General features: G+C 39.1%; 1 protein-coding gene across 2 annotated transcripts in view; it reads left to right on the forward strand.

The window, feature by feature from the left end:
• Positions 1-921: 921 nt before the first annotated feature.
• RHOBTB3 (Rho related BTB domain containing 3) overlaps positions 922-21,876 on the forward strand; it is a 60,898-nt gene continuing 39,943 nt past the window's right edge. The window contains exons 1-3 of one of the 2 annotated variants that reach the window (XM_036280601.1): positions 922-1,205; positions 1,378-1,603; positions 7,586-7,772. In XM_036280601.1, the coding sequence (XP_036136494.1) occupies positions 1,204-1,205; positions 1,378-1,603; positions 7,586-7,772 (415 nt within the window). In that variant the 5' untranslated portion in view covers positions 922-1,203. The remainder of the gene's footprint in view (positions 1,206-1,377; positions 1,604-7,585; positions 7,773-21,876) is intronic. The other variant, XM_036280599.1, reaches the window with a different exon arrangement.

Here is a 21,876-nt window from a genome sequence, read left to right on the forward strand (position 1 = left end):
AAGGAATCTGAAGTATCCTTGCATCAGCATGAACATTATTTTTGCAGTTGGTCCAAAGGTCTACTATGAAATACATAACCATAATGTGTACTGAAAAAAAAGCTCAAAGTAAACTAGCATTTAGCTTGTAAACGCATTAAACACCTCATGTATAACTTGTTTAAAATCATCGCAGTCAGAATTCCAGCACTTAAAATCCTGCAGTTTTTGGTAAAATATGCCAAACATAGCTTGAAATTGTAAATAATCCCCCCGTCAAAGCGATATTAGCAAATTGGTGTGTGAACAAAGAGCCCTTTCTGCACCAGCGTGAATGTTGCCTTTTTCTCCCCCCACAAGCGTGATTTTAGAAAACAGCTGTGGTACATGTTGACAAACGACAAAGCGGCAGACATGGTAAAACACTTTCGGTCAGGGCCAAGAAGGGGGGAAACCCGGGCTGTTGGAGAGACCAATGGGCTTGAATCCCTAGCTTCACTAACCTCTTTCTTCCAGTCTTTAGGGACCGGGGCCTCACCGCCCCACCCCCTTTCCCTGGCTCTGGTTACAGCCTTTCGAGTTGAACAAACTTGCTGCAGCTCTCCGGCCTGGGCTTTGCATTTATTCATTTATATTCCGCGGCGCCCCACGCTCCAGCGGGCGGCTCCTTTGTATCCGCCGCGTCCCCCGCTCCGGGCCTCCACCGGGAGCCAGTCCCCCGCATCCGCCCGACCCCCGAGGCCGGCACGTGCTGCGCCCGCCCGCCCTGCCGAGGGGGCGGAGGCCCAGCTTTTCTCCTAACCCCCCTCGGCCAGGAGGAGGAGCAGCTGCAGCAGAAGCAGAAGGCGACAGCTGTCCGGCCGAGGGCGCGCGGCGGAAAGGGGCTGCAGCGCTTGGCGCCCAGCGACTCCCGGAGGCAGCGGCAGAGGCGGTGGCCGGGTGGCGGGCAGCCGTGCGGCCGCCCAGGATGTTCCTGGGCACTTCCTGACTGGCTGGCCCCGGCACTAGGAGGACCCGCTCGCCCCCCGCCCCCTTGCTCGCTGCCTGGCTGGGGCCCGCTCAGAGTCGGCCGTGCCGCCGCGGTGGAGGCACGAGAGGTGGTCGTGGCCTCGAATGAGCTGATTGCTGTTAAATACGCCGCGGACACGCCAGGGACCGGCCCGAGAGGCCGCAGGGAGCCGCAGCATTTCTTCGAGTCACAGCCCTGCCCTTGGATTTGAGATCATGTACGTACGCGTCGGTCCTGCTATTGTCTGTATCCCACGCGTGTGGTGCGCCCCAGGGCGAGGGGCGCGTGCCCATCCTCTGCGCGAGGTCCCCCGCACTTCCTGTTTGCCCTGAAGTTCTCCCCGCGCTGACCACGCGCCTCTCTCCCCTCGCCCCCTCCCTGTCTTGCAGGTCCATTCACATCGTGGCGCTGGGGAACGAGGGGGACTCCTTTCATCAGGACAGTCGGCCTTCAGGGCTCATCCGCACTTACCTGGGGAGAAGCCCGCTGGTCTCTGGGGACGAAAGCAGCTTGTTGCTGAACGCCACCAGCACTGTCGCGCGCCCCGTGTTCACGGAGTATCAAGCTAGCGCATTCGGAAATGTCAAGCTGGTGGTCCACGACTGTCCCGTCTGGGTAAGACGCGGCAGCCGCTCTGATAAGGCTGATGCAGCTTTTCTCTCATTTTTTTCCTCCTCCCTCCCTTGTATGAATGTGAAGTGCCCAGGTCACCCTGGTAGAACTTTCGAACAATTTGGGGAAAATCTTTGTTTCTTTGTCTCATCAGGCAAGGAGCACTCTTAGAAGGCAAGACGCCCCAGCGGGAAAGTGGAGCGCTTACACTTCACGACTGTGGCTTGGCCCTTGGTAGACGCTGACAGTAGAATGTGCCAACCACAAGGGACTGGGTCACTAAGTTTCACCAGCAGAGAGCAATGTTTTTTATGCCTACCCTGTGAGTGATAGTGTAATATTAGTGTTCTAAAAATAAAGCCCTCTGAAACCTCGACACAGGCAAAAATACATTTCACTGGGGCAGTTTAGAAATAGAACCCTGGAAAGGAGAGACAAAGACAGGGACTGAGAATTTTTAAAAACTCACATTATCTACCTTTGAAAATTTTAATTAGTGTTTTTTATTTTAGTAATGCAGATACTTTTGATATATTAGGCGTTTGTTTTTAGTGATTCACAAATCAAATTATATTACTAGCACTTCTTGGAATTTTTTAAAAGCTTTAAATTTTGCAATAATTGACAAATTGTAATGAAGTTGGTAAATTCTAATCTGATTTTTGACTGTTTGATAACAGGAGAAAGGAATCTACTCCCTGACGCATATAAATGTTTTCAGTACACACTAACATCATATTTTAAATGCTTTTGTTTAATCTTACTTGAAAATGTCTGATTCTTTACTGGTTGGAGTTACATTGGTACCAAAGATTACATTTTGTTTTTGTTTTTTTTAAATCCTCACCTGAGGATATTTTTCCATCTATCCTCAAACAGAGTTGGAGAGAGAGAGAGAGAGAGAGAGAGAGAGAGAGAGAGAAAGCGAGAAACATTGATGTGAGAAAGACACGTAGACTGGCTGCCTCCCTGACCCGGACCAGGGACTGCTTGAACTGCAACAGAGGTAAGTACCCTTGACCGGAATAGAACCCGTGACCCATTGTTCCCCCGGCTGTGTCTTTAACCACTAAGCCAAACTGGCCAGAACAAAGATTATACTTTGTAACAGAAGAAAGTTTAGTGTCTGAAAAAGAAAATACAAATTATCATTATGTGAGATTTTTACATTTAAACAGCACTTTCTAAAAACTGAATTAGGGGTTATAGGGAACTAATAACTTTCTAAGGAAATGTATAGAATGTACATAGAAAAACTTCATATGCAAATTTCTATATTATGGAAAGAAAAGATCACTTGTCCAAATAAATTTGTGATTATAATAGGTTAAAATAAATGAAAAACTGGCTTTTCCAATAATAGAAATGCGATTAAACTAGTTATGACAGTGATGATGCTGGTCAGAAGTATTGATAGAGAATTTATTGTCTGGAGTTCATGCAAGCAAATGAAATGCTTCTTTTAACTTTGGTCATTTCATTGTGAAAGACCTTACAGTCTAAAAACTTGTTGGTTCTTCACGAACTTGATCTATCATTGAGTGAATAGAAGAAATAAATGTCAGGAATATAAAATAAGCTGAATTAGAACGTTAGGATTGCCTTTTACATTTTTTTCTTTGAGCTATTAGCTCTTTCCTGTTTATGTTTTTAATTTAGCAAACAGCAATACTTGTGATCCCATGAACTGTAGTAAATGAAATCGTTCAAATGGATTAAAATAAGCCCCAGTAGTCTGGATTTTTGCCATTTACTGATTGTTGTGGTTTATCATAAAATCCCCCTTGTTTGGTTAGACTTTGGCCTTATTTAAGGCATTGAGTTAGTAACCAGGTGTAATTTTCTAGGTTATAATGGTTTGCAGACATAGTAGAATACATTCGCAGAGTTATTCTTCATAAGGTGCTTTTCTTCTCTTGGTGTTAAATAAAAGCACTTCAGAGATATTAAAGTTGATTGTATTCATCAGCTGATATTTGATATTTACTGAATCAGAATATTAAATATAGTAGAGCAGATAGAGCACAGGTTTTGATATCAAAAGGACCTGATTTCAGATCCTCACATTGCTACTTAGTGGCTGCGTTCTTGGTAAGTCACTTGTCCTCTCTCCACCTTACTTTCTCCATGTATAAAGTAAATATAATAATCCCAGGCCCCTAGAGCTGTACTAAAGAGTAAATGAGGTAGTACAGGTAAAAATCTTAGTAGAGAAGCTGGCATGTAGTAGGTACTCAATAAACGGTAACTACTATAATAATATTTATTGTAATGTTAGTGCAGCCATATATCACTCATGCTAAGCCAAAGTAGTTTTCCTACACAGAATTCAAGATTTAAACAATTACAGTACATCAATGCAGAAATGTTAGTAAGTATTGTATGTGCAGCCCCACAATCAAGTAGAATAAAATTGTTGTTTTGTAAAAATTCAGATTAGTTTTAAAAAGATGAATTTCTTCTCCAATTGTGGCTCCAAACCTTGTGTTACATAACCTCCCAGAGGAAATCCTGGAACTGATTTACAAGGGGTGGGAAAATTTTATTTTCTTCATATTTCTAGAAACCAGTGGAGCATTTTCTCTTTGACATAGTTTGAGGAGAGCTGTGTTGTTTCCTTGGAGCTGGAATGAGGTAGCTGTGCTTTACTTTTCTAGTTTTCTTCTCTATATCTCTAACCTTACTCTGGATCCCTGCCATATAAACTTGGCAATTTAAAAATAAATGTGCTTCAGATTCATTTTATGTAGCTCATTATTTAGTATGCCTTTCTCAAACCCACCCCTTATTTTTGTTGCAGTTATGTTATTTTATATTTCTAGATACTTTACTGTTTACCAAAAATAATTCCACAAGAAGCAGTGAAGTAATGCATGCAGTTTTCTTGAGCAAGGTTTGAAACTCTGATTTGTATTAAGAATAAAATTATTTATGCCCTGGTTGGTTTGGCTCAATGGTTAGAGCATCGACCCACAAACCAAAGGGTCTCAGGTTCAATTCCCAGTCAAGTACCTGGGTTGCAGGTTCCATTCCCCACCCTGCAACCAACTGATGTGCCTCTCTTACATTGATGTTTCCCTCTCTCTCTCCACCTCCCTCCCTTCCACTCTATCTAAAAATCAATGGGAAAATATCCTGAGGTAAGGATTAACAATCAATCAGTCAATAAATAAAATTATATATATCTTTACATTCCCAGCCCCATAGTGTTAATGACATCAAAACCCATTTTTTCATGACAATTTCCCTTAAATGTCGCCCCCACATACACACCATCCCCTCTTACAACTGTCTATCTAGTAACTCAGGAATTTTGAACTATTTGGAATGCAAAGAGCAAGTTACTTGTGATTTGTTCTCCCAGAGTGAAATGGCTGCTTAACGTTAGTTCCACTTAGGTTTAGTTTTTGTATACCGTTCTTCTGAAGTCCTTTCTCATTGTTATACTTCTATATCCTCTTATACTTGTATGCTTTGAGCTTGAACACTGTAATAGATGCAATGGGAACTGAATGGGTTCTGTGGTTTGGGGTTTGGAAATTAGCACAGAGTTCTGCTGGGAAGCTTTCACATGTTCTTGATCTGTGTCCCACTTCACTTCTCGCCCTCTTACACCCTCTACTAAGTGCGGGACTTTGCACTTTATATTCCTGTAGTTTGCCATTGGGGTTTTTTGGTTTGTTTGTTTGTTTGTGTGTTTGAATTTTCCTTTGAAAATGCTGTATTCATCCTACTTTCAGTAGGGTATGCATATCTAAAAATTCTGTAATTCTTGTTATTCTGAGTGCTTGCAGGAAATGGGTGGGTTGGGAAGGTATAGGGAACTGACACAGGCTTTGCTGGGGCTGGGGAGGTACTGGCGAGAAGAAACTCTGCTAGAGAGCATTGCTGGGTAACATTTCTCCAGCGTTTTCCATCATAGGATAAAAGCTCTGACACATGGACACAAATCTTGATTGGTTGATTCACACACTATTAATCTTGTAGACTCCTAGTAAAAACTATCATAGTCCAACAGGTTTGGACAGGTTCTCCACATCTTTCTGTTGTCTCTCTCTCTCTCTCTCTCTCTCTCTCTCTCTCTCTCTCTCTCTAGTGTGTACGTGCGATCCAATAAGTCTTTATTCACACACACACACACACACACACACAAAACCAGGCACTGGGCCAGATTTGGCTGCATAACTATCTATTTTATTAATCCAGGTTTATTACCTCCTAGAAATACATGCAAAAAGCCACATGAAAGAACAAATAATGATTAATAGTTAACTAGAATATGAGAAGAAAGCTGCTTATGCATATTTAGCAGTGGTATTAAGACACATAAAGATATTTTCTTTATACTACTATTCACACAAAAACTTTGAAAAATTGTTTTTAAAATGTTAAAGCACTAGCCTGGCCAGTGTGGCTCACTTGGTTGGGTGTTGTTCTGTGCACTAAGGGGTCATTGGTTGCATCCTGGTCAGGGCATATGCCAGGGTTGTGGGATCCCCAGTAGGGGGCATGCAGGAAGCAAACAGTGGATGTTCCTCTCTCATCCATGTTTCTGTCTCCCTTCCTTTTTCCAAAATCAATAAAAGCATATTTAAAAATATAAATTAAAGCACTAAATTTGAAGGACTGGGGTCCATAATGAATTACTTTTGGCCTCAGTTCTAAATATGATATTAACTATAGTCCAAAAGTAAAAATTTCAAAACTAGAAAGATTTATTATAATTTTTCTAATCACTCGAGGATATGTTTTCATTTGATTTTTAGAGAGAGAAGAAGAAAAAGAAGAAGAGAGACAGAAACAAAAACATCAGTTGGTTGCTTCCCATACAAGCCCCAACAGGGGATCAAACTGCAAATCGCAACCTAGATATGTACCCTGACCAGGAGTGGAACCTGCAACCTTTTGGTACACAGGACGATGCTCCAATCAACCAGGCTACCCTGCCAGGGTGTAAATTTTTTTTAAAATATGTTTTTATTGACTTTAGAGAGAGAGGAAGGGAAAGGGAGGAAGAAGAGAGAGAAACATCAGTCAGCTGCCTCCTGCACGCCCCCTACTGGGGATCGAGCCAGTGACCTCTATGTGCATGGGATGACACTCAACCAATTGAGCCACACCAGCGGTGTTAACACCTTATAATACATAGGATCTTTTTATGGAGGCCTCCATTTACATGTATGTACACACTATATGTATGCTGTACTGTTGAAAGGATACACGAAGTTGAAAAGTATATATGAAAGTATATATTGAAAATATGTATAAAATATATGGAACTCCACAGAATTTACAGTGCATTACAATTCAAAACACTGAACAATTCTGCAGTGTCTAACTGGGTCATGGAAAATCCTTTGACGCTTCCTTACTCATACTGATGCTTTTGCATCTAATGTATAATGTTATGTTTTTTAAATTATTAGGTGATAATATTAAGGCATAATTTTAAAACAAAGTGCTTAATTTTAACTACAAATATTGAAAAAGTTTGCTTATTTCATTAGACTCTATTCTCTGTATCATCTACCACTACTTAGTTGTCTAGGCTAAATGAATAAATAAAAAGTTGATGGACTTAGCCCTGGCCAGTTTGGCTCAGCGATTGGAGCATTTGCCTGTGGACCAGAGAGACCCAGGTTCATTTCCTGCTAAGGGCACGTACTTCAGTTGCGGTTTGTTCCCAGCCCCGTGTGGGTGGCAACCACTCAATGTGTCTATCTCAGGTTGATGTTTCTCTCTCTCCCTCCCCCTCTCCCTCCTGCTCTATCTGAAGATAAATGCAAAAATGTCCTTGGATGAAGATTAAAAAAAAGTTGGTAGATTTAAAGCATTTTAAACATTATGGAGTTAATTTTGTAAAATAAAAATTTTAATGAATTTCAAAGGATAAAATATAGCAAATAGATTAAGCTACTGTGTTATAGTTTATTTCATGATTGATTTGAAGACAGACTAATAATTACTGTTTGCATTTTGGTTTAGGACATTTTTGACAGTGATTGGTACACTTCTCGAAATCTCATCGGGGGTGCCGACATCATTGTGATCAAATACAACGTAAATGACAAGTTTTCATTCCATGAAGTGAAGGATAATTATATTCCGGTGATAAAAAGAGCATTAAATTCAGTTCCAGTAATCATTGCTGCTGTTGGTACTAGACAAAATGGTAAGTATATAATTTTCTCTTTTACAATGGGAGTGCAGGTACCATATTAATTTTAAATAGAGCTAAGTTTACTAATAATACCGTTTTTATAAAAAACCCTAAATGACTGTGGGTTCAATACCAGCTGTTATTTCTTTATCTTTGAATATGATAAGAAGATAACAAATGAAAGTATTGAAAACTTCTGCTGTGATTGTGATGGGTCAAATATCTCAGGGCCAAATCAGAATTCACTTGGATATCGTGATATTTTATATTTCTTAGTAGTATTTTCTTAGTAAATCTGTGTTGACATTTTAGTTTTATTCATTTATTTATTTTTATTGAGGTATAACAAAGTAAAGGATATAAAGTTCACTAATCTTTGAAAACAGTTTAATGTGTTTTTACATATGTAAACATCACACTGATTGAGACATAGAACATTTGCAGCACTTAGGAAGGCTGTCTCTCATGCCTCCCAGTTAATAACATCCCTCCCCAGAGGTAACTGCTATTCTGTCTTCTAAAAACATAGATTCAGCCCTGGCCAGTTTGGCTCAGCGATTAGAGCGTCGACCTGTGGTCCAGAGAGACCCGGGTTTGGTTCCCGCTAAGGGCATGTACCTCGGTTGCAGTTTGTCCCCAGGTCTGGTTGGTTGTGCGGGTGGCAGCCACTCGATGTGTCTCTCTCACGTCGATGTTTCTCTCTCTCTCTCTCCCTCCCACTCTATCTGAACAAAAAATAGAAAAATGTCCTCGGGTGAGGATAAAAAATAAAATAAAAACAGAGATTTGTTTCACCTATTCTTGAACTTCATACAAATGGAATTATACAGTATGTAATGTCTGATGTCTGATTAATTTCAGTTAGCATATGTTTGAGATTCATCTATGTTGTGCTTATCTGTAATTTGTTATTTTTATTGCTGTATATTATTTCATTGTATGAATATGCTGTAATTTATGTATCCATGCTGTTTTTGAAGATGCTTAGGTTTTTACCTAGAGGTAGGATTGTTGAGTCATAAGGTAGGTACATGTTTAACATTAGTTGATACAAATAAAGTAGGTTTGACCGGTCCTTGACCCCACATCCCCTCTGTTTTCCTATCTTTTTTTTTTTTTTATTGCTGGCCATGATTCTTGAAAGTGTCGTCCATACTTCCTGAGTTCATGTCCTGACTTCCCATTCATTGTTCAGTTCACTACAGTCCGATGTAGTACACTGAGTTTGTTTTCACGCAGGGTTGCCAGTTTATATGCTTATTGCCAAATTTAATACATTTCAATAATAATTCGCTCTTTTAAATTATTCGAAACACCTCATCCTTCTGCTAAAGTCATGTGTACTTGTTCTAATTCAGTTTTTTTTTTTTTTACTGGTCCCCCCAAGCTGCCCCCTTACACACATACACCAATACATCCTGGTTCCATTCTTTGACTTCAGCTCTTCTTGCTCTTTACTCTGACTGTGAACCTGCTCATCTCTTGCCCTAGCTTGCCCTTATAGACACTGATGATTACCCAGTCTGTTTCTCTGGCTTTAGTCTTCTTTATCCCCATAGCTCCACAGCCATCTTCTCTCTACTGACTTCCCTGTCTTGGTGAATAATACCAAACCTGTGCATTCACCCAAACTAGAATAATCTATTCCAGCTTTCTCTCCCATTCCCTATGTCCAGTTGACTAAGAAGCGCTATAGATTTTACATTTAAAATAAATCTCAGACTCATTGTTTCCTCTTCATCTTCAGTGGATTTCAGATCCTAGTCATTTAATTATGTCATAATGGCCTTCTTTTTGATCCCAGATTTCGTAGGACCTGAAACTTACACAATTTTAGAGGTTCTTTGTAAGGAAACAAAACAAAAAACACTACAAAATCACAGATTATATAGATAGATAAGTAGATAAATAGATAGATGATAGATAGATAGATATGTATAAAAGTGAATATTTATAATGAAAGAAAAAAGAAACCACAACAAATTAAAAATCAAAAAAAGTTGTCAAATACCACAAAATATTTTTTAAATGTTTCTTATTTCACAGCTTGACACTTCTTTAAACTTTTTTGTATATGGAGGCTGCATAGTCTTTGGTCACCTCTTCATATGATAACCACTTTTTAATATTTTCTGTAGAGAGAAGAAAATGATGATCAGTTTTTCTTCCAGCATATTTCTTCACTGTCCACACTGGTTCTGGGCACTGTAGTGTGTGTTGTGTTTCTCTTTCTGTTTGGCATCTTTGTGTCATGACACCAAATAAATCGGCACAGTGGGTAGCAGAAACATTCCCCATGGCCGCTCATGTACCAGGACACTTAACTGTGCAAGAAAGTGACTACAAACTACAAAGTAATGTATCACTAAATCTAAATTTAAATTCCTCTTAGCATGATCCTTGAAATGCCCCTGGGTACTCTAGAGCTGCCTGATACAAGATGAAGTGGGTGGGAGTGGAAAGAGACAGTGGTCTTAAACAAATGTAGTTAAAATGTCTTATTTTGAAAACTTTACAAAAGCACATGACAATGTGAAAGAATCTGTCGCTCAGGTCCCTCCCAGGGCTTTGGGAAGGACCCACAAGAACATGGCCTGAGGCTTACACTTTTTAAGCTTCATGGTAAATTGACCTCTAGTCTCCAATTCCTGCTTTGCTTCTTTCAGAATGATCATCCTAGAATACAAGTCAGATCATGGCATGCAATGCTTTAAATTATTTAGACACTGTTTTATTTTCCCCTAATTTTTATTTACAAAATTTAAAACCTTAGAAAAATGAACTTCAGAAATTACACACACACACGCATGCACGCTCTTCTCAGCTGAACCATTTGAGAGTAAATCGTAAACATTATGAGATTTCTTCAGTCCTGATTATTTAAGTCTGTATCATCTAAGAACAAAGCCATCCTCCTACTAATTGTAGGTAATCATCACTCAAAAAATGTAAATATTATCTATTATATTATTATTTAACATCTAATTCATATTCACATTTTCCCAATTGTTTCAAAGATGCCTTTTAAAAAACATCCAGTATTACACATTACATTTAGTTGTCCTGTCTCTGTAGTCTCTTTAAATACAGAATAGTTCCCCAACTTTTTTGGGGGTGGGGGGATGGAAGATGGTGTCTTTCATGACGTTGACATTTTTATAGAATCCAAGCCCATTATTTTTCACAATTCCTTCAGGTCTGATAACTGTGGTTGCAAAATAGCGATTTATTTATTTAATTTAATTAATTTATTTTTGTTACAGTTGTTTCTGTTTTTCCCCCATTGACACCCTTCTCCCATTTCTGCCCCTGACCCAGCATTGTTGTCTATGTCCATTGGTTATGCTTATATGCATAAGTTCTTTGGTTTATCTCTTCTCTCCCCTTCACTCCCCTTCTCTGAAGTTTGTTAGTCTGTACCCTACTTCTGTGTCTCTGGGTCTATTTTGTTCATCACCTTATGTTGTTCATTATATTCCACAAATAAGTGAGATCATGTGATACTTGTCTTTCTCTGACTGGCTTATTTCCCTTAGCATAATATTCTCCAGGCCCCTCCATGTCATCTCAAAGGATAAGAGATCTGTCTTTCTTACAGCTGCATAGTATTCCATTGTGTATATGTATCACAGCTTTTTTATCCACTTATCTACTGATGGACACTTGGGCTGTTTCCAGATCTTAGCAATTGTAAATAGTGACACTACGAACATAGGGTACATATATTTTTTCTGATTGGTGTTTCAGGCTTCTTAGGATATATTCCTAGAAGTGGGATCACTGGGTCAAATGGCAGTTCAATTTTTAATTTTTTGAGGAAACACCATATTGATTTCCATAGTGGCTGCACCAGTCTGCATTCCCACCAGCAGTGTACTAAAGTCTCCTTTTCTCCACACCCTCGCCAACACTTGTTGTTTGATGATTTGTTGATGGCAGCCATTCTGGCAGGTGTGAGGTGATACCTCATAGTCATTTTAATTTGCATCTCTTTGATGATTAGTGACAATGAGCACTTTTTATGTCTCTTGGCCATTTGTATGTCCTGTTAGAAGAGGTCTAGTTAGGTCCTCTGTCCATTTTTAATTGGATTGTTTGTCTTCCTTTTGTTGAGTTTTATGAGTACTCTATATATTTTTAAATTAACCCCTTATCTGATGTATCATTGGCAATTATGCTCTCCCATACAGTGGGTTCCCTTTTGATTTTGATGGTTGTTTCTTTTGCTGTGCACAAGCTTTTTAGTTTGGTGTAGTTCCATGTATTAATTTTTGTGTTTGTTTCTCTTGCCTTAGGTGTTGTATCAGTGTAAATTCTGCTGCATGTGATGTCTGAAATTTTGTTGCCTACATTTTCTTCTAGGATTTTTAAGAATTCATGAGTCACTTTAAGTCTTTTATCCATTTTGAGTTTATTTTTGTGTATGGTATAAGTTGGTGATCGAGTGTCATCTTTTTGCATGTAGCTATCCAATTTTCCCATCACCGTTTATTAAAAAGGTTGTCTTTGCTCCATTGTATGCTCTTGCCACCTTTGTCAAATATTAATTAAGCATACCGTCGTGGTCAATTTCTGGATTCTCTGTTCTGTTCCATTGATCTATATGCCTGTTCTTGTGCCAGTACCAGACTGTTTTGATTACAGTCACTTTGTAGGATAACCTGATATCTGGTATTGTGATCCTTCCTACTTTGTTCTTCTTTTTCAAGATTGCCATGGCTATTCAGGGTCTTTTTTGGTTCCATGTAAACTTTTGGAGTGTTTGTTATAGTTGTGTGAAATATATCATTGGTGTTTTGATGGAGATTGCATTGAATCTATAGATTGCTTTTGGTAGGTAGTATGGACATTTTAATGATGTTAATTTTTCCAATCCATGAACAAGGTATATGCTTCCACTTTTCTGTATCTTCCTCTATTTCTTTTTTTTTAATGTCCTGTAGTTTTCTTTGAACAGGTCCTTTACTTCTTTGGTTAAGTTTATTCCTAGGTATCTTAATTTTTTTTTTGTTCCAATGGTAAATGGGATTGCTTTTTCAGTTTCTCTTTCTTTGTGTTCCTTATTAGTGTATAAAACTACCAATGATTTCTGGATGTTGTTTTTGTATCCTGCTATTTTGCCAAATTAATTTATTAAATCTAGTAGTTTTTTGATGGAGTCTTTAGGGTTTTCTATGTACAATATCATGTCATCTGCAAATAATGAGAGTTTTACTTCTTCCTTTCCAATTTAGATCCTTTTTTTTTTCTTCTTGTCCGATTGCTGTGGCTAAGACTTCCAGTACTATGTTAAATAAGAGTGGTGAAAGTGGGCATCCCTGTCTTATTTCTGTTCATAAGGGGAATGCTTTTAGTTTTTGCCCATTGAGTATGATATTGTCTGTAGGTTTGTCATAAATGGCTTTTATTATGTTGTGACATGATCCTTCTATTCCCACTTTGCTGAGAGTTTTTATCAAAAATGGGTGCTGGGTTTTGCTGAATGCTTTTTTAGCATCTATTGATATAATCGCATGATTTTTATCTTTCCTTTTGTTTATGTGGTGTATCAAATTTATTTATGAATAATCCATTCCTGGAATATAAATTTCACTTGGTTGTGGTGTATAATTTTTTTAATATATTGCTGGATTCAATTTGCTAAGATTTTGTTGAGGATTTTGGCATCTATGTTCATCAGAAATATTGGCCTGTAATTTTCTTTCTTTGCAGTGTCTTTATCTGGTTTTGAGATTAGGATTATGCTGGCCTCATAAAAAGAGTTTAGAAGTCTTCCTTCCTCTTCAGTTTTTTGGAATAGTTTGAGGAGAATAGGAATGGTTCTTCTTTGAATGTTTGTTAAAACTACCCTGTGTAGCCATCCCAACCAGGGTTTTTGTTTGCTGGGATTTTATTGATCACTGCTTCTATTTCTTTAATTGTTATTTGTCTGTTTAGGTTTTCTGACTCTTCCCAGTTGAGTTTTGGAGTAGTATATGATTCTAAGAATTTGTCCATTTTGCCTAAGTTGTCAAATTTGTTGGTATATAATTGTTCATAGTATTTTATTACAATACTTTGTATTTCTGTGGTGTCCATTGTTACTTCAACTCTTTTGTTTCTGGTTTTATTAATTTGGGTCCTCTCTCTTTGTTTCTTGATAAGTCTGGCTAAAGGTTGATCAATCTTGTTTATCTTTTCAAAGAACCAGCTCTTGGTTTCATTGATCTTTTGTTTTGTGTTTTTAGTCTCTATGACATTTATTTCTGCTCTAATTTTTATTATTTTCTTCCTTCTACTAACTCTGGGTTTTTCTTTTAGTTCTCTTTCTAAATCTTTAAGTTATCGGGTTAGATAGTTTATTAGAAATTTTTCTTCTTTCTTGAGGTAGGCCTGTATTACTATGAACTTCCCTCTCAGGACTGCTTTTGCTGTGTCCCAAAAATTCTGTATTGTTGTGTGTTCATTTTCATTAGTTTCCAGAAAGTTTTTTTATTTCTTTCTTGATATCATTGGTAACCCATTTGTTGATTAATAACATGCTATTTAGCCTTCGTGTGTTTGAATGGTTTTTTTTTGTAATTCATTTCTAGTTTCATGCCATTGTGATCTGAGAAGATGCTTGATATGATTTCAGTCTTCTTGAATTTGTAGAGAGACTTATTTTGTTTTCTAACATGTGGTCTATCTTTGAGAATGTCCCATGTGCACTTCAGAAGAATGTATATTCTGCAGCTTTGGGGTGAAATGTTCTGTAAATACCAATTAAGTCCAACTGATCTAGTTTGTCATTTAAGGACTCTGTTTTCTTATTAATTTTTTATCTAGAAGACCTATCCAGTGGTGTCAGTGGGGTGTTAAAGTCACCCACTATGATCATATTGCTATTGCTTTCTCTCTTGAAGTCCTCCAGAAGTTTTAAAATATATTTTGGTGCCCCTATATTGGGTGCATATGTGTTTATCAGGGTTATATCCTCTTGTTGAATTGATCCCTTTAATATTATATAGTGACTTCTTCATCTCTTACTATGGCCCTCGTTTTGAAGTCTATCTTATCAGATATGAGTATTGCTACACCAGCTTTTTTTCATTTGCCTGGAAATTTTTTTCTGTCCCTTCATTTTCATCCTGTGTGAGTCTTTTGTTGTGAGGTGGGTCTCTTGTAGACAGCATATATATGGGTCATGTTTTCTTATCCAATCAGCTATGTTTTTTGATTAGAGCATTTAAGCCATTTACATGTAAGGTTATTATTGATAGATACTTACTAATTGCCATTTTTATTTCATGCCTGTGTTCCTCTCTCTATATATATTTCTTCTTCTTCTTACAATAGTTCCTTTAGCATTTCTTGCAGTGCTGGTTTGGTGGTAAATTCCTGTAGCTTTTCTTTTTTGTTTTTGTCTGTGAAGTTCTTTATTTCACCTTTAATTTTGAATGATAGCTTTGCTGCATAGAGTAGTCTTGAATTCAGACCTTTGCCTTTCATTACTTTGTATACTTCATGCCACTCCCTTCTGACTGCAGTGTTTCTATTGAGAAATCAGCTGACAGTCTAATGGGAACTCTCTTGTAGGTAACTTTCTGTCTCTCTCATGCTTCCTCTCTCATGCATCTTTCTTTGTCTTTAATGTTTTCCATTTTAATTATGTTGTATCTAGCTGTGGGTCTTTTTTGGTTCATCTTGCTTGGGACTCTCTGTGTTTCCTGGACTTGTGTGACTTTTTCCTTCAACAAATTAGGGAAGTTTTCCTTCATTATTTTTTTCAAACACGTTCTCTATTCCTTTTCTGATTCTTCTCCTTCTGGTAACCCTATGATGTGAATATTGCTATGTTTCATATTGTCCCAAATCTCTCTTAAACTCCTGCTGCTGTAATTTTTTTTTCCCATTTGCTGCTCTATTTGGGTGTTTTTCTCTACCTTGTCTTCTAACTCACTGATTCGGTTTTCAGCTTCTTCTAATCTACTATTGAATTTTTCTGAAGTACTTTTTATATCAGTTATGTCATTTTTTTATTTCCACTTGATTTTTATTCATGGCTTCTACCTCTTTTTTTATGCTGATGTAGTTCCCATTGAGCTCTTTATAATTCTCATTAAGTTGCTTGTAGTCCTCACTAAATTGTTCGAGCATCCTTAAAATCATTGCTTTGAATTCTTTTTTGACAAATTGCTTCCATTTCCTGTAGTTCCTTTTCTGGAGATTTCTCCTTTTCTTTCATTTGTGTGTTGTTTCTTTGTCTCACCATTTTAGCAGTCTGGTAGTTCTAGGCCCAGTGAGGGATGTTGGGATTTGCAGGCAGCTTGGTGTGTATCAAATAAGGCTGCTGTGCCTCCCATGTTTTGGTGCATGTCACCTGCTGTGGGTCCTGGAGGATTGACAATTGGCTGCTGCTATTGGTCTGTCATGGTAGGCACTACTGGGGTATGTGGATCCAGCTGGTATGCTGATGGGGTGCATGAGTCCAGCTGGTGCACTACTGGGGTGCATGGGTTCAGCTGGTACACTGTAGCCTGATGGGGCTCAGCTCCTGATCGGTCACTGCTGATGATGCTGGGGATGAGTGTCAGTTCCCAGTTTGAGCTGCTACTGCTGCTGCCAGGGAATGCTCTCAGCTCCCACTCCTCTGCTGCTGTTGTGGGCTGAGGATGGTCAGCTCCCGGGACTTTGCTGCAGCTAGGGGAGGAGCTCCATTCCAGATCTGTTGCTGCAGTTGTCAGGGGCATGTCTCGCCTGCCCAAGCCTTGCTGCTGTTTGGGCTGGGACACCACTCCTGATGAGCCTCTCTGATGCTGCTGGGGATGGGTCTCAGCTGCTGATCTGTGCTGCTGCTGCCTGAGGATGGATGTCTGCTCCTGAGTCTCTGCTTCTGGGGGTGTGTCTCGGCTTTGATCAGGCTGTTGCTGTGGGGGATGGTGCTCGGTTCCCGGCTGGTTGTGGCTTCCACAGCTGGCACCTTGACAGCACTGCTACTATGTGCTGGTCCGCGTTGACACAGTGGGGTCCACTGGTCTGATGCTGCAAGATGTACTGGTGGACTCAGGTCATTCTGCTCTAGCCATTCCCTGCTGCCTCCTCTTAGAGGAAACCAGGGATCTTCCAAAATGGCAGGGCCTCCCAGCCACACAGGGAGAAGCGCTCTGACAGGCTGCTTACCACAGTAGCCGGGTACACCCTAGTCCAAAGCACAGGAAGCCTTTGCCCCATGTTTATGCACTGCTTGAGGTTGCTTGTCTACACTCACGTCCACTCACACTCTCTTTCACACTTGCTTACACGCTCACACACACACCCTCGCTCTAGTCCTGCCCCCCCGCCATCTTTCTCTCTTTCAATTTTTTTTTTTTTTTGCAAAAGCAATTTTTTTTTAAAATCATTCCTTCTACACTTATTAGGTGGTGTTCTTCTGTAAATAGAGCTTTCCCTTCTTTCTGCTCCTACATGTTTCTTTTAGAATTATTATGATTCATGGATTTGTTCTTTAAATTCAATATTTTATAATCTATTCTTCTTGTTAGTTTTTCTGATGCTCAAATTACCCCAAATTTGCCTAGAGGGAGCCTCTCCAAGCTAGCTCCAATCAGTTTCTGAGTTCGTCCTTATTTTCTAGCACAAGATGTCCCAGGCTCACCTTAGACTTTGCCTGTCCCAGCCCTGGAATCAGTCCTTTCTTCAAGGAGCCCTGGTTCCTTGTAATGAGTAGTGATATTTAGAAATCAAGATATGGGCTCTGGGGGTCTTCATTACTTTAGGTGTCATGGCTTCTAGGCATGCATATATATATATTTAAATCCTCTGCCAATTAATTATATATATATATTCTAAATCATGGGTTCCCACTGACACCCTTATTCCAATCTAATATTTTTATCTTATTTCATTAATTTTCTATTGTAAGTCTTGCCAAAAATACAAGAGAGCTGTATCCTCTGTGTCATATGCTCATCATACTGAACTACTTGAAGAACTTAATGTCTTTCTTTAGATCTGGAAAAGTCTCAACTTTGTGACTTCTTCAGGTATCACCTTCCCTTCATTTTCTCTATTCTCTATATTTGGGACTCTTACTAGGCTAATGTTAAAAGTTCTGGATCTCTCCTCCATTTATCTTTCTTTTATATTTCCTATCCCTTTATTTCTCTCCCTATTACATTATGGGAGAATGTCTTTTGTTTTGTTTTGTTTTTTCAATTCACAAATTAGTTATTTTGAGTTTGTTTCTGCTTTATTAAAATTTTTTTTTATTGCAACAGCTTTTTATATCCAAGATCTCTGTGAGTTCTCTTTCATAATTTCCTGTTCCTGTTTTAAGGATGTAAATACTTTTTCAAAAAAATCCTCTCTCAATTAATTATACATATTTTAAGATTCTGTTTTGATTGCTCTATTAAGTCTGGTTTTGAGATTTATTATATAAGTCTTTCCATTTGATGAATTTTATTTCATGGGATGGATGCTTCTCAAATGTTTCCTAATTCCTAATTTGCCTAGTTTTGCAGTTTAGATTCCCTGTTGGATGGATGCCTTTCTTCTCCTCTGCCCATCTGCTCCCAGGGGCAGGTGTGGGAATGGGAACACACCCAGGATCTGCGGGCCCAGCTGCTCTCACAAGGGTACTACCGCTAATCTCCACTGGGTTGCCCTTGGGCCTTCTCCTCCCCGCCCCCATTGTTGAGCAGTGAGCATTCTGGATGTTGCCACAGTGCGTAGCGGATGTCCCGCGTGTGCTCAGAACTTCAGCTTTCCTCTTTGGTCCTGTGCCATCAGCCTTCAGCTTTCAGCCTCTCAGTCTGCGGGCTAATGAGAACCTCTCCTCTGATTTGTGTTGCTGTGGATGCACATCCTCCTCCTTTCCTTTCTTCCTTCCTCCCATTCCTCCCTTTCTTCCTTTCTTTGCCCCATTACCTCTCCCCCTCTTTATCATTTTGTGATTCAGCAGGGAGAAGAGATTGCAGTGCGGGCTTAGCTTGTCATCTTGAAACTGGAAGTGAATGTGTTCTCTTTTTTTCTTAAGTCCAGGCTATATTCTCTGATTGGAATATCCGTCTGCACACCACCCATCAAACCTGCACAGCAAATTCATGTCTGTCTTTTAAATCAGCACCTGTTCTATGAGCCCTCCCTAATCCTCCAGGCAGAGTTAATTTTCTTCCACTCCCTTGGTGATTTTGTTCATCTTTATTTTAGTACTTACCTTATAATTGTTTGCAGTCATGTCTGTCTTGGCTCAGTTGACTATGAACTTCTTTTATCGTTGTGTCCTTATATCCTTAGTATTTGATGTGGTAGGTGCTTAATAAATATTTGTTTATGAATGCTTGAATGATTTTATGAATGATAATATATAAGTGAAAAAAATAAATTTCACTGACAAGATGAAATTAATTTACCATATAAGATTTGATTCCAAAGTAATTGAAAAGCTAAATCTCTCTTCAACTCAAGGACATTTATTGTCTCCCCTTTCCTTGCCAATCCCTTGTAACTCCTAGTTACTCCTCTCTTGATCTCTTTTTAGAATTAGTTCAGCAAAGACAGTCAGTCTCACCTCTTTCTTTTGTTATACATGTTTTGACAGGCTTGACTGGGTATATCTTCCTCCTCATTATTGGCTCTGAATAAATTTTTGGCTTTTACTAAATACTGAATTTATCTTTAAAGTAGAAAAAATTTTTTCAAATATGTCTAGAGTATATTCATAGCCTTCAGCTTCTGAAAATTGGCATCCTGTCTTCTTTTCTATTTGAAGCTCTGATATAGCCTAGTACTCTGCTAGGCTAGAACTCTTACAAGGATTTCTAAAAGTTTCAAGCATTGGCAACACTGTAAGAATCACTCTACAGGTTCTCAAAACCACTGCTTTGAAAGATGCCATTTGCCCTGGCCGGATTGGCTCAGCGGTTAGAGTGTTGGCCTGAGGTCTGGAGAGGCCCGGGTGATTCAGTTCCCGCTAAGGGCATGTACCTCGGTTGCAGTTTGTCCCTGGCCCTGGTTGGGTCATGCGGGTGGCAGCCACTTGATATGTCCCTTTCACGTCAATGTTTCTTTCTCTGTCTCTTCCTCTCTCTCCCTCCCGCTCTATCTGAACAAAAATGAAAGAGTGTCCTTGGGTGAGGATAAAAAAAAGAAAAGAAAGAGATGCCGTTTATTTGAATTCCAGTTACACTGTGTTTGCTGTAAAATAATAGACTTTTAGTGATAACTAAAAAGACAACATATAGGAAAAGGCTACAGTGTTAACTAGAAGCCTGATTCACAAAGTCCCTTGGACCCTGAGGCAGGCTCACAGGAGTGAGTCTTGAAGAAGGCACCGTAGTTTAAGACTATGTTGGGTCCTCTCTTTGTTCCTCAAGGCATGCTCAATGAAGGGTTATTTATTCTATAAATGTGTTGTTGATGCTCCTACCTAACACATAATGATTAGGCCTGTTTCCTTTTCTGTGTGTGTAAACCCAAAGAAACATCTTTTGTGACATGGAAGCTACATAAGATTAGATATAAGGAGGAACTTTATTAAAATGCTTATGACTACTCACAGTGGGGAACCCCACACAGCTAAATTAAACCTGAAATTAGTTATATTTGCCTTCAAATCAAGATTATTTGTTAAAAATTATTTTAAATTGTGTTGACTTAATTTTTCAATTGAAACACTACTGACTTTGCTTTACTTTTGTATAGAAATAAAGTTGAATGCCTACCCACCCCATTCCATCAACATAAGGAGAGCTTTGTAGACATAAGAAACCTTCTGTCTTCAGAACATTAAAGGCACTGTTTATAAGTGCTTTGTAAAGAATGTAAAATACCAATGTGCTGTTTTCAAAATAGGCTAAATTCTGTTTGAAAACTTCATCTTCTCCAAACTTACATTGATCTTGGAAATAGTAAATGCAGAAACTCAGAGTAGAATTTATAACATAATTTAGAGAATCCAAGCTTAACTGTTAAATCACCATTTGTTTGGAATCTATAATTCTTTACTCAAATTTTTAGCTTATTTTTTGATGTCCCTTTATTTATCAGGTGGAACAAGTAACAGTTTTTATTGTTTCTCCATCTCTAACACAAGGAGACTTGGACAAGTCACTTAACCTCTCTGAGCCTCAGTTTCCTCCTCTATAAAATGAGGACGTGAGTATGTACATGGTTTCTGAGCTCTAAAATGCTTTCAATGAAGCTGAAATTAAGTCATGTGCACACACGTGTAGTTACATATACAGTATGCACATGCACTAAATACCCTTAGTGTACACTCTATTTGTACATATGTGTGCGCCATCAATATGCAGCTCTGTGGTAGAACATCTGTGGTGTGTGCTGTGGGGAGTTTTCCAAATGCCCTTTCAAGGCCACTGATCTTACCTCCTCTGATACTGGGCTTGTGGGCTGCTCGTGCCCCATAGTTGAGTCCCTTTTCAGGCATGACCCTCCACTGACAGAAGCTGCTTGCCCGAGGTTGTGCCCCCTTTACTCAGCGGTCCTCTCTAATTTCTAGCGGGTTTATGAATACAAAGGTCCAGCTGCCTTTCTCCAAATGGGGAACCATTCACAGGATCAACTGGGTCTCTGTTGCAACTATATTGCTGTTTGAATTTTTCCTCCGCCTAGTCCTACTTCCTTCACTCCTGAGAAGAGCTGTTCCCAAGATCACCCCCTAGCAAACCTCCTGCACCCCAATTTCCATCGCAGAGTCTATTTCCCCTGGAAGCCAACCTACAACAGCATGCATTTCTAGAAACAGATTTACCCCTTTTTGACTTGGCTGCCTGTGAACAACGACATGTTTGATGTTTCTGCATGAAACACGGTGCAGCTGGCTGACAGATACACGGTTGAACATACATTCTTAGCCTACTGAGGAGTGTACTTATTGATAGGCTGATCTAGCACCTTCCCAGTCATGGTCTGTACATTGTACAAGCATGAATCTTGGGAGAGAGTACACATTTTGAGTAAATACTTTTGATTCCTTTATTTTTTTATTTTTCAATCTTGAAAAAGATTGAGTGATTGAATTTGGTCTCTGCAGCTGAATGCTTTAGTGTCTAGTAATTGAAATGTCTGGATTAATAAGAATGCACTTTATATGAAATCTACAAAGAGAAAAGCAGTTTTGCCACCTTGAAGA

Source organism: Molossus molossus, unplaced genomic scaffold (genome assembly GCF_014108415.1).
Source record: "Molossus molossus isolate mMolMol1 unplaced genomic scaffold, mMolMol1.p scaffold_m16_p_3, whole genome shotgun sequence".
NCBI classification, from domain to species: domain Eukaryota; kingdom Metazoa; phylum Chordata; class Mammalia; order Chiroptera; family Molossidae; genus Molossus; species Molossus molossus.